The following is a 13,065-nucleotide window of genomic DNA, read 5'->3' as shown; positions in this document are numbered from 1 at the left end:
CGGATGAAATTAATAAAATACCTGTACAAGTGACTGGATAAAGTTGTGTACTATCTGTTGTCATTTTTGCATAAACAATACAGGAATGATTATTCTTTTATTGCTTACGACTAATTATTACGTGTAGTAAATTGTGTAAAGTAATTAAATGTATAAATTAGAGGGCTGGAGAAGAAATTAATGGGTCTTAAGTCACCGTGGGAGTTTTTTTGTGGGGGGTGGGGTGGGTCTGTGGCTAATATTATTGAACACGGGTTATTATACACTTTATGAGAAATCATGCATTCTGGAAATGGAAAACTAAAAAAGTAATAACTACAAGACAATTTGAACCTCGTTAAGATTTGAATGATTTAGTGACTTAAGGAAACTAAAGGCGACTTTAGGCAACTTAAGGCGATTTTAGGCGACTTAAGGCGATTTTAGGCGACTTAAGGCGACTTTAGGCGACTTTAGGTCCCAGAGTAGGCCTCTGAAAGAACTCAGAACTGTCACGACAAGTTGATTTACTTCGTGGTTTGATACCTTCAACGTTATAGTTCGCTATAGTTTGAGTACTATATTCTTTTGGTTCAGTCAAGGCCCGGTTCAGACGCCGCTCCACTCATGTGCCGAACCTAACTGATGAATTAAGTACGGCAAAAGAGCGGCGTCTGAATCAATTTGGTACGGCAGTTTTGATTTGGTGCGGAAAAAGCGTTAAGTTCAACGGAGTCTGTCGAACTTTTGTCGAACTTAACTTAGGTTCGACACACGGTACGCCGTCTGAATCAGATGTCGCGCCAGTGTCGATGTCGATCCAAAGTCGAACTTATTCAGTTAGGTATGGCACATGAAAAGTACGGCGTCTGAACCAGGCCTCAGTATATACAAAGAAGTGTGATCGTTAAGTCGTTGAAGGCATTTTTCAAACGGTTCAGAGATGCGCGCAGTTAATTTAGACAGTTTAGAGCCGAGACAAACTGCCATAAACGCAAATAAATTTACAATAACAGTTTATTTGAAAAACATCATAATTTGGTGTCGTTATTGCGCTCCTATACAGAATCTACGTCATTTTGTGAGCCTAATTTCGGAAGTCAGGAGCATAATTTAAGAATTCTGGCATAATTTTGGAATAATTTGGCAAAATTTCGAGCACTGCTAGAGGCATAATCACAGACCTGCCAACTCTCACGGTTCTGCCGTGAGTCTCACGATTTTTTGTCATTTCTCACGGTCTCACGACAAGGCTCCTCAATCTCACGGGTTTTGGGAAAAATCATTCTGAAATGATTTAAGTTGTTGAATCAGAATAAAAATGGGAAATTAACGAGGAATGCTTGTGCCATAAAGTGAAAAACTAATAAAGAAGAACACTGTTCTTTCTTTTTTTGTACCCAGCTGTGATTTTCGTTTGTGTTCAATAAACTTAATCGTTTTTCTTCGTGTCTGTCCGCCATTTTGAAAGGGGAGTAGGCCCTGGGAACGAGGTAGTTTCGAAAACGAAGCACTCGAAAACGAAGACCGAAGCACGAAGCACCCAAAACTCGAAAACGAAGCACCCTAGATCGAAAACGAAGCACCCTAAATCTCGAAAACGAAGCACCCTAAATCTCGAAAACGAAGCACCCAAAACTCGAAAACGAAGCACCCTAGATCGAAAACGAAGCACCCAAAACTCGAAAACGAAGCACCCAAAACTCGAAAACGAAGCACCCAAAAACTCGACACCGGTCTGTCCTTTATAAACACGAGCTCAATGTAAATACAGCAGAAATCAAGCGCGATAACGAGTATTGGATAACGAATCGAATGCAGTTGAAATCTACTCAAGTTGTAAATGCATTTCCGCCGCTGCGTGGGAGGCCCGGTGGGAGGCTATGTTTTGGACGTGATCAGAAAACTGAGAACGCCCAAACTATTTCTAGAATATTACTGTATTGCCGTATTACTGTATTGCAAGTATCCCCGTACAAAATGATGAGCGTTTTCTATTCCATTCCTCGTTAAAGGCCATTTGCAAATTAGTGTAGTTAAGGGTGGATCGGTGGCATAAAAAGCATATCTTCAGGCTTCGCCCCACCGACCTCCTTCTCAGTAGCTTAACTCTCCTTTTTTTATTCGCTCCTTTTATTTCAAAATTCTCCTGTTCCCCACCATAGAGCCTGATCCCAGGCTATTACCCTAGAAAAAATTCTGCCTGGATCTGATCTGATCACGTAGTGTCAAAAATATCCGATATGGTAGACTGCAAAACAGTCGGTTTTTTTCTCAAAATCAGTAAAGAAGTCGGTAAAGCGTGGCGTAAGAGTAATACGCGCGAGCCTCACACTCCGTTTCCAGCCTCGTTTCAGACCTTTTGTGTTACTGCTCACGCGTACTTGAATACGCCAAAATCTGCTGACGGACAGTTTTTCAAGTCTACATAAACATGCATGTGTACCGAAAAAACGCATATTACAGTCAAACCAGGTCAAGCGTACCCCACAAGAATCTATTAATGAATTTATTATTCAAAAGTTGAATCCGTTGCTAGTTGTAGATTTCAGATTGATCTCTGCATTCTTGTATGTGTAATGAGCTGTGAATTCACATGCGAGGTAGTTATGAAATTTCTACCAGCTCCATTTTGCTGTAATTGATGTAAATGTCTTCTAAGAAGCTTAATGCATTCAAAGATTTCCAATCTGACCAAAAACAGAGAAGTTCTCGTAAAATATTCACTGCTCATTACGCATGCAGAAATGCCGCTTTGAATTTGACACCAGTTACGGGAACGACTAACGGATTCATTTTTCAAATAATAAATTCACTGATAGAATCTTGGGGGGTACGCTTGACTTGGTTTGACTGTAAGGTAAGATGTATCAAGTATAGCGAGACCAATAATAAAATTAATACACTATATCCCATCTAGAAACGTTCAGTTAAACAGTTGGCAGGCTCTTATAAAACCTTGGGGTGGATTTTGTGGACCTTTGGAGGTGCGGACGCATCCGCTGCCTCCACCTGATTCGGATTGCGTCATGCAAGACGTACAGCCTACAGTGGTTTCGAGTTTTGGGTACTTCGTTTTCGAGATTTGAGTGCTTCGTTTTCGAGATTTTGGGTCTTCGTTTTCGATCTAGGGTGCTTCGTTTTCGAGATAGGGTGCTTCGTTTTCGATCTAGGGTGCTTCGTTTTCGAGTTTTGGGTGCTTCGTTTTCGAAGGTTTAGGGTGCTTCGTTTTCGAGATTTAGGGTGCTTCGTTTTCGATCTAGGGTGCTTCGTTTTCGAGATTTGGGTGCTTCGTTTTCGAATTTTGGGTGCTTCGTTTTCAAGTTTTGGGTGCTTCGTGCTTCGGTCTTCGTTTTCGAGTGCTTCGTTTTCGAAACTACCCTGGGAACGAGGTCTAATTCCCAGGCGTCTCCCAGGGAACAAAAATAAAACATTTAAATAAACTGCCCCTGATAAACTGCTGATGACTTTCCTCGATGGAAAAGGGGGTTGTTTAATCTTGATCGGAAAAAAAATAGAATCTCACTATTTTTAATAGAATCTCCAGATTTTTTTTCATGGGTCTCCAGATTTTCCTTTATCAGGGGTTGGCAGGTCTGTAATCAGTGACTTTTAGAAGCACAATCCTCCAATGCCTAGCACGCCCTCTTCAGACGCTTCGTTCAGTGCTCGCGCAGGCCCTTGCGACACGCGAGGAGTCTGTCATCCAAGGACTGGGTCCTACCCTCGCCGAGAGTTCGTGAAACCTAGCACTTGATTGAATGGTGGAGGCAATATATTATGGTCCCTTTAGGTAAGTCCAAGAGTATTATTTTTTGGAAATTGTGCACTGTTAAAGCTTGGGTAATGCCTATATTTTTCCAAGATTATTATCGAGGTCAAACTTTCAAGAGTCAATGCAGACCTTGATTTTTCAGTTCATATTCTTCACTATCCTCCCAAGTATTGCTTATCAACGTCCAAATCCTTCTTTCTTTGCATACACAAATGGAAAGAAGGAAATCTCCCGGACTCTCAAACACGAATTTCCTTTTCTGGCAACAATTTTTGTCTCGTACAAAAATTATTCTCTTTTTCACAGTCATAAAGGCGACTGTTGATGTTCTGGTTCATGTATAAGACACACACAATGACCCGAGACGCACCCATGTTATGATATGGGGACTGGGTCCGCTTGTGCATATCAGGGGTGGGGTGGGTCGTGAACTCTGAAGTTCAAAAGCCAAATGCCATTTACCGTCTTTGCTGCTGTCAGTCGTCTTTGCATGGAACCAGAAGTTCTACAAGTTAAATAGGTCATGGTTTGCGATTTCAGATATTTTTGGTGGACTCATGTCAATCTTTTTTGTGTGTTTAATATGTGTTTCAAAGTTTATTGCCTGTGATTGTTTTTTATTGATTGATGGCAGCACAAAATTCAATTATAATGTAAGTTGGCTTAATAATAATAATAATAATAACAATATAATGATAACAATCTTTATACAGGGAGCTCACTTCACAAAGAGTGATGTTCAGTGAGGCCCTTTAAAACAATAGAAAAATAAATGATCTTAGATAAATTAATATGTAATAGTAATGATAAACTAAAAACTTAACTTATACAAGCTACAGGTTAAAAATGTTACAATGTCAGATAGATTAAAATATTCGAAGCTATAAAATATCTAAAATATACAGCTTTTTATGTTCTGTTTAAAAAGAAGAAGAGAGTTAATTTCTTTAAAAGATGTGTCTAAAATGTTCCATTCCTTAGTGCATTGATAAAAAAGTCTCCGCTTTCCGTAAAAAATTATTCCTTTTAATGAGTGGAAGACGGAAATCGTTCCTTCTCAGTCTAGTGTTATAACTATGGATGTCTTAGCTTCTCAAAGCATTAAAATTGTGATCCACAAATCCGTGGATGTACTTAAAAGTGGTAATGTATCTATGTACAAGGCGCTCTTGAGATAAGGTAGGCCATCTGAGTGTTTTGAGAGCATTGGTAGATGAAGCATAGTTTGGCAAATCAAGGATAACTTTGGCACCCTTATTTTGCAAGACCTGTAAATCATGCATTAATGCAAAATTGTCTCTGTCTCCCCAGATGGTATCAGCAAAGTCAAAGAGAGGTCTTATTAAAGAATTGTATAATGCAACTGGCGCATCCAAAGGCAATAGATGTTTGATACGATTTAACAAGTTAAGCCAATTCTTTGATTCACTTTTGCAACCAATGATTCAATATGCTCATTCCAAGTCCGATTAATTCAGATTATGAATGACAACACCGAGATACTTGATTGAATCTTCACTCTCCAGGTTTTCGTGATCAGTGACAAGCTTGCTTGGACAGGTCTACTGAATCCCCAGGCTTTTCCTACCAAACAATGTGAACTTCAATTTCGATGTATTTAAGGACAGGTAGTTGTTGTTAAACCATTCGGCAAGATTGGCAAGGTCGGCATTCATGGTGGTATTCAATATTTTGACATCAATTTGCACTGAAGTAAATCACTGTGTCATCTGCATATATACATGACTGGCTTACAAAATTTGAAACGCACAGTGAGAGTAGAATCTAAAGTTAAGTTCTTACGGGGTAAAATATGTAAGTTATTTTTAAGCTCCTTCTTCAGGGATAAACAAGGATTTCACAGATGTTTAAAATTAGAGAAAGGAGTAGCCTTGAGTAGCCTTTCATGAAACTGTGCAGGAACAGGCCCATAAAGGCTTTTTCAAGAGCAAGAAGAAATACATTATTGGAAGGCAGAGGGAAGTTTGTAGCTTAAGGTTGAATAAATAGCCCATTAGCTTTATTCTTTATGGTTTCATTTTAATCATGTTTAGTATGTCAAATGTAGACTCAAGAAGTGCCAATTGCTACATTACATCTGTAGAAGGCAGTCTGTGACTGTCAATGGATGGACCTCTATTTGTGACTTCCAGGCCATTCTGTGTGATGTCCCATCTAATATTATTTAAAACATTTTTCTCTCAAGTTTCTTTTTAAATTCAGGATACAAAAGCGTTTAACTTTTGTCACATTGCTATGCTGTTCCCCTTTTATGTTTATCAGTGTTCTGTCTTCTTTTTATCCATGTAGAGTGAAACATTGTGGCAGAAAAGTACAAAATGGCCTCTTCACTTGTTGATGTAGCTTCCTTTCCTCCAGAAATTATCAGCAAAATTGCCCAATTTTTGCCACTGCAGGATGTGTTAAAATGCATGTTGGTCTGCAAATCTTGGAAAGTGAGTAATAGCAATAATTATAGATTATGTGAGTGTAGAAGCTACTTTAATACTTGATATACTTATGTAGGTGGTTATCAGGACCTGCAAATATTGATATGAAATATCCTTAAGTACTACAGACCTATGGACAGTAGTACTGTACTGTGCAACCCCAGTGCTTGAAATTTCCAGTTTATCCCGTCAAGACAAGCAGCTCTCACTGATTTTTCTTGCCTACAAACAATTCCTTGGATTGATTTAAGTCACTATTGCAGATGGTCTCGTTCTCAGAGCTCCCAGAAATTGGATATTTTAAATTCTATATTTTTTTATAATTGTATTGTGTTTCTCTGGAATTTTTTTTATCCAAGACTATATCTGGCCTAAAAATATCTGTTACTGACAGAGATATTTTTCCCTGTGGATTGACAACAGTGGAAATCTAATGCTTTAATCATCTACCATTGAATTCTGCTGCTTCAAAGAATGACCTGATAAGCCACAAAGATACTCACTTTATCGATGCCATGAGAAACAAGCTGAAAAAAGAAACTAACACGATGTGTGTTTATTGATTTATCTAAAGCGGTTGATGCTATTAGTCATGCTGAACTCCTGAAAAAAATTCCATTGCATGAAATCCATGGAAAACTGAATTGGAGTGGTTCACTTCATACCCTTTTTGTAGATCACAGTTTGTTCAGTATTTGTGTTATCAGAAGCTCAACCAGTTTTTATAGGTGTCTCTTGGCAGGGGAGTATTTTGGGGCTTGTTTTATTCATAATTCATTTTAATGTGCATATAGTGTTGCAGTTTTCCAAGGTAAGCAATTTCTGCCATGTATGCCAATGCATTATTACATACATACATTATTATACGCATTATTATCTCATAAGATGCATGGAATGGGACGCAATCAGTGTTTTTGCGCACCTTATTGCTTAGTTTCAAACCAAGATGGGTTGGTTACGAGTTGGTTTATTATGGTGATGATCTGGCCAATATTGAACAGGATACAGCTATATTTAAAAACTTGAAAATTTGTAAGAGATGTATGGGAATGCTGTTGATTTCAATGTGCTCTTTCTGACTACATGGGTTTCATGTTGTTTTAAATCATAATAAACGAACTTGTACCCAGCCCCTCTCGGTTTGAAACTATTCAATAGACACAGATCTGCAAACTTTCAGTCTTACAAATTCACTGATTATCCAGACCTTTCTTGTTAACTTAAAAATGTCAACAACAACAACAACAACAACAAGTTTATTCAGCATTATCAATTCTATATATATGGTGTTACTGATTGAAATACAACAATAAGCAAAGAAAGGTTACAGAGTGCAAGCGACAACGATCAGTAACATACGATGAGGCGTTTTTTTTTTTACACTTTTGCGCCATCGTTGTGCTTTGTGTAAGTTTCACGTGACAGATTGTCAAAACAACGGTGATCAGATTATGAGTGATAGGAGGTCCAAAGGTGCGTGATCAAATTGCATACTGTGCATTCTATTCATTCTTAGTGGAAGTACAAATGAATAAGTTGCTGGCTACATCCATGCAACGCATGTGTAATAACAACCTGGAGATTAGGATTGATGTTCTTTCATCTTTCAAAAGCGTGAGAAACGATTTAGTAGAAAGTATGTCTGACTGTGTATTTATTTACTTTTACGTAGGAGGTAATTTCATCAGAGTCATTTTATAAGACCTATACTCTCAGCCATTATAATTTTGATGATGAGGAGCAGCCAAGTGGCCATTTAGCTGTTTGGCAAAATCCTGAGGAATGGTTCTGTTACTGGAATGATGACAATAATGATGACGATGATTCAGATTTGTATGTCTTCGCTGATCCCCCAAAACGCTGGAAATGTGGTATAGTTCATTTGGCAAAGTACAAACTTGAGTCAGATAAGGATCTGAGATATAAAGATTTCTACCGAGCTGTAGCCATATTAATGAAGATTCAGAAAGCTGCCGACGAGTTACAATTAGACTGCGGTAAGCCCTTCATTTGAGCTCTGTGGTACAGAAATTTTATGTACATGAGAGACGGTATAAATGTGATATGTGATAGTCAAATTGTTACAGTGAAGTTTATACTCTTAAGTATTAATAAATAAATAAATATTTATTATTATTTTAAATACATTATTAATAAGTTGAATAGGATTTGATGTTATTTAGTGGAATTAATAATGTTGTTATTTTGCAATCAGTGCACAAAGTGACATAATTTATTCCTCTGATTATTCCTTAATATTTAAAGATACTGATCTCAATTTCATGAATCTTTTATTTGTTAAAGAACTTTGCTACTTCTATTTTCTCATCACCCAAGTGGTGAGTGAGGTACTAGTAACTGACTTATTAATACAGTAAAAACTGCACGTCATCAAGAGTACAGTCCATTCTTAGGCTTAGAAGGCGTGGTTTATTGATCCTGGCTGAACACTGCCTGTAAAATTCACAGGGGAATTACACTGTAGCCTATTAGTTGACTAATTTAGTTGAAGTACAGTGTGATAAAGTACTTTCCCTGACTTTTTTAAGAGTACAATACGCTGCAGCTACTGAAGATTTACCTTATTGGTGGGGGACAAAAGGGGGTTGGGACCCTGGGAGAAGAGTGGGTGGCAGGAATATAGGAGAAGGGAGAGGAAAGGGCAGGAGGTGGGAGATCTAAAAGGGTGGGAAGCAGGAGAAAAAATGGGAAATTATGCAAATATCAGTACTTTATATTTCACCATAAAATCACAATAAAATAAGGGATAAAAGGAGGAAGTTACCAAGAGAAAATGGGAGGGAACGGAGAATACAATTATGTGACTGACTGCAATGGATGCTGTTATCATGTTTTCTTTTTAGGAATGTGGGGAAATGAAAGTGATGGAGTGATAGAAGTCTGTTTGTTTCCTTGGAGCAAAGATACCCTTCCCACTCCTAAAGATATTATTACAATGTTTCACTTTCACCCTGAGCTGAGCAATAACCCCATGGAAAGCACAACTCTTTCGGATGATGAGGACAATTATGATGAGGAGGATGACGTTGGCTGGAATGGCCTGCGATCTTTTACTGAAGATGACAAACAGAAAGCAGTAAATTTCTTTAAATGGCTTAAAAAAATATTCACACCTTTCATTTATATTGGTATTGGCTGTGATTTAATGAATCCAGTTGCTTGTTTCTTGTTGGGACATATTGCCCCAGGTTGGGTGGGAGGTGTGCTGACATCTGTGGTTTGCACTTAACGTTATTGTAATCAACGGTTTCCCAGTTTTTTTCGTTGTGTTTCGTTGTGTTGTGTGCCTTTGAGTGGTGCAATGTAAATGGCCAGTACATATCAAATTATAACAATGACATTGATGCTTAATCAAGTTAATATAAATGCAGTTAAGTTATATGCTGTCTCAATAAAATTTTGTTAAAGAAACGAAATGCAAATTGTAAATGTAATTTCTCATTCTGACGCTGCATAATAAAATTGTGATGTGTGTCCTCCATGACCTGCTTTTTTTTCTTTTTCGCTTCTTTTTTATGTTGTTGTTGTTTATTTTGTTTTCTTTTAAAGGGGGTACCTTACGCTTCAGTAACACTAGATATTTTGTAGTATAATTTTACTAATGAATGACAATTTTCTAGAAATACTGCAAATAAAAATCTCCATTAAAAATGGCGAAAGCTATGAAGGAAATTTGTGACGCAATTTCGGTGCCTAACAGTTATTATTGAGTCAAAACTGGAAAAATTCTCCTTAAAAGCTGCATGTTTTGTCTCGTCTTCAAATGTTCTGTCGGCAAGATTGCTCCAATTAGTTTCTTTGATCAGATCGTTCTGCCTCTTGCCGAGAAAGTGTTTGATTAATTAATATTTACCTCCAGAAGAACAGTAAATAAAATTCTCTTTTAAAAACCGTAAAAGCTATGAAGGAAATTGGCGACGAAGGTTTCGGTGCTTGATAGTTAATGTGATTCCCCCGCATTTTATTCACGAGATAAACACCAATAGCTATGACGTCATCGCGGTTAATGTATTCCAACCGCAAAAAAGGTTAGTGTCATCCCTACTATACTACTCAGACTGAATTGTTCAACACATTCCTAGTAGTTATCCCGCTCACCTTATCTCAGTGCTACCTGCTCATCTCAATGTCTTGTTAGTTATTTAATCAGTTTCAAGGATAACTTTGCCGCTCAACTTGTGGAGGAGAAAGAGATCTTCCAATGCTAGTGTATACGTAAGGCACATTCCCAAGTGATGAAGAGTTGTGCTTGATTAATAAAAGATTCTCTGACCGATAGCCTAGTTCTATTAATAGTCTTCTTAAGCTCGTCTCAGTGGTGAACTGAGTGCAGCTCTGTTGGTAACTTGGTTATGGGCATTGTTTAAATAGTTTATCTATAATTTTGTGAAAACAATGACAACGTTTTTGTAAAAAGTGCCAATTGCTCCTTCATACTTTTGTCTACAGAAGGTAACCTTTGCAGCGGGTCGGCTGTGATAAGTTCCGATCCGTGACCACAAAATCGTATTTTACGAAAGTACGTAAATCCGAGCCTTTTAACCCTCTCGCCATTAATTCTTGGCACCCGAGGGAGAAAACCCAAAACAAACAACAGCGAATTATTAGCACTTTTCTATTAAATCAAAGAAAACCTTTACGCGCAAACGAATAACCTTATCTAGTCAGGTGACAGAGCACACTAAAAAGGAGAAGGAAACGGTGGAAAATGTAGACAGTTGCAGCATGAAAGTTCATTGAAAAAACTAATGCAGTATCAAATTAACTCAAAGAGGAAAAGATATCGAACAAATGGAAAACTTAATTATTCATGCGATGATACTGAAGTGTTGGGTAAACATAACGGTGTAGCGCAAATCTGCGACTTTCACGTTCCCCGTAATACAATTTGTTTTCCTTACATTTTTTTTGAATGAGTTTCGTCAATTCTCTTGGGAAAAACAAATGGCATTGTGGAGAAGTTGGAAATGGTCGAGGTGTAGGATATCATACTCGTCACCATTCTTAACGATTCTGATTGTCCCAGTCGGGCAAGAAGGGAATTGTTCACAATTTTTCAATTTCCATTTCCCCGTTTAAACATCCCTTAAATTCACAAGGCAAATTTGTTTTATGAAAGGCATAGAGCGATAAACACTATCAAAAGCCTTTTAAGCTCAATTAAAATCTCACGTGTAAATTTACTGATCTTCATTTTCTTTATTAAAGTAAACAACTATAACATACTGGACCGGGTTAATCAACGCTGGGTTAAGATAACTTAACGCTAATCGGCCTTTGAACAACTGGGCCCTGAGTTTTATGTCCACTTGTAGGCCTGCATCAATATTGAGAATTATAGTGTTTTTAACGATGAAGTAATTTCTCGAAGCGTCCATGTATAACTATTTTTCTCAGCTCGCTGGTGAATGAAATTAGTCAGTTATGCTGGCTGTAAGCTATTCCATATATACTCTTCTGGTTTTAGATATCCTGAAAAATTGTAATTTGGCACCCAAGAGTTTAGGAGTTTTTTTAATATGTCCGTGTGTTAAAGATCGAACTGGAAATTTGAAGTGGTTGGTTTTTATGGTGAAGGGAAAATCAAAGTACCCGGAGAAAACCTCTCGGAACAATGGAGAGAACAAGCAACAAACTCAACCCAGATATGGCGTCCACGCCAGGATTTGCTAAAAAAAATTCTGTATTATTAGCAGTGATATCTTGATTGAAATTAAGACGACCAGATCAAGCTACTCTAGTTCCTGCTACACTTATACCATTCAAGTCAGCATTAAATTCTAATGCATTTAATAAGTGGGTTTGGAGTTTTCCAAAGCCGTCGAGTTTACTGAACAAACACTTTCTTGGAATTCATCACATTGAAGCAACGAACCATATTTTTAATCTGCATCCTGAATCTTGAACTCTGCAAAGCGTAAACAATCGGATTCAAACATGTGCCCACTGCGACCGGTATCACGCATGCGTGGTACATAATTGAACCATACTCCACTAAACCAGGCACATGATACACTAGTAGATATGATGTCGCATCTGGAAACCAACATAAGGCATGTAGCACTGTGACTATGATAGCTATTTTTGTAACTCGTTTCCGTGTCTTCACTGCCGATAATGAAGTTTTCGAGCGTTTAGAATCCACCCACAAAACCATCAAGGTTTTAGAATAGAGAGCGGCCATAATAATAAGGGGAATAGCAAAATCTACTAGAAATGTAAATACGGTGTAAATCTTTCCATGAAGCTGATTCGGCCACTTTTCAAAACAAGATTTGCGACTTTTATCATATGTCATTACACAAAATGGAGGAATCTCCGTTAACACAGCATAAATCCAAACCAATCCAATAGCCATCTTCAACTTTCTTCCTTGAAGTTTCCGCGCGCGATTTCCTAAGCGGGTGGCATAAAAACGCTCCAGAGCGATGACAACGTGAATAGTAGTAGAAGCACATCCTGCCACCCACATCGTGAAACCTCCAACAAAAAGCTTGCAAAGCAAAGTGCCAGCCCATCCGTCTGGAAGCGTAAACACAGGTCTGATAATGTACTGGGGGATCAAAGATGTTGCCACCAACATATCAGACAAAGCCAAGTTGAGGAAAAGGTAATTGATTGGCGGTTGTTTTTGTTTGAAGCGCGTCACAGCAAGGACCACCAACATGTTAAGACTCAGATTCACAATCATAATCACTGAGAAAAACAACAGCAAAATAATTTCCATAATTTGAGGCGTTTGGAATACTAGCCACTGATTTAACTTTTCTGAAAGAGAAAAAGGAAAAGAAGAATTTTAAGACCCCGTTATTGTCACCTTAAAATCGATAACAAATATTT

At 37.9% G+C, this 13,065-nt stretch overlaps 2 protein-coding genes across 2 annotated transcripts; one reads left to right on the top strand and one right to left on the bottom strand.

Annotated features, from left to right (window-relative positions):
- The first annotated feature begins 6,064 nt into the window (after window positions 1-6,064).
- LOC140940886 (uncharacterized) lies at window positions 6,065-9,706 on the top strand. The gene is made up of 3 exons (XM_073389852.1): window positions 6,065-6,210; window positions 7,877-8,201; window positions 9,069-9,706. The coding sequence occupies exons 1-3, from the start codon at window positions 6,094-6,096 to the stop codon at window positions 9,452-9,454; spliced, it is 828 nt and encodes a 275-aa protein (XP_073245953.1). The 5' UTR covers window positions 6,065-6,093; the 3' UTR covers window positions 9,455-9,706.
- Window positions 9,707-11,400: 1,694 nt separating this feature from the next.
- LOC140941290 (QRFP-like peptide receptor) lies at window positions 11,401-12,989 on the bottom strand. Its single transcript, XM_073390272.1, has one exon. The coding sequence runs from the start codon at window positions 12,950-12,952 to the stop codon at window positions 12,053-12,055; it is 900 nt and encodes a 299-aa protein (XP_073246373.1). The 5' UTR covers window positions 12,953-12,989; the 3' UTR covers window positions 11,401-12,052.
- Window positions 12,990-13,065: the final 76 nt, after the last annotated feature.

Source organism: Porites lutea, chromosome 6 (assembly GCF_958299795.1).
Source record: "Porites lutea chromosome 6, jaPorLute2.1, whole genome shotgun sequence".
In the NCBI taxonomy this organism is placed as follows: domain Eukaryota; kingdom Metazoa; phylum Cnidaria; class Anthozoa; order Scleractinia; family Poritidae; genus Porites; species Porites lutea.
The sequence above is the reverse complement of the archived record's forward strand: the minus strand, read 5'-3'. Positions and strand labels throughout refer to the sequence as shown.

What these genes read in the sequence shown, in the direction of transcription:
- LOC140941290 (XM_073390272.1), bottom strand. Translation starts at nt 12,952, where the DNA reads ATGGAAATTATTTTGCTGTTGTTTTTCTCAGTGATTATGATTGTGAAT.
- LOC140940886 (XM_073389852.1), top strand. Translation starts at nt 6,094, where the DNA reads ATGGCCTCTTCACTTGTTGATGTAGCTTCCTTTCCTCCAGAAATTATC. An exon ending in TGGTCTGCAAATCTTGGAAA is followed by an intron (nt 6,211 to 7,876) that starts GTGAGTAATAGC and finishes ACTTTTACGTAG; the next exon opens with GAGGTAATTTCATCAGAGTC. An exon ending in CGAGTTACAATTAGACTGCG is followed by an intron (nt 8,202 to 9,068) that starts GTAAGCCCTTCA and finishes TTTTCTTTTTAG; the next exon opens with GAATGTGGGGAAATGAAAGT.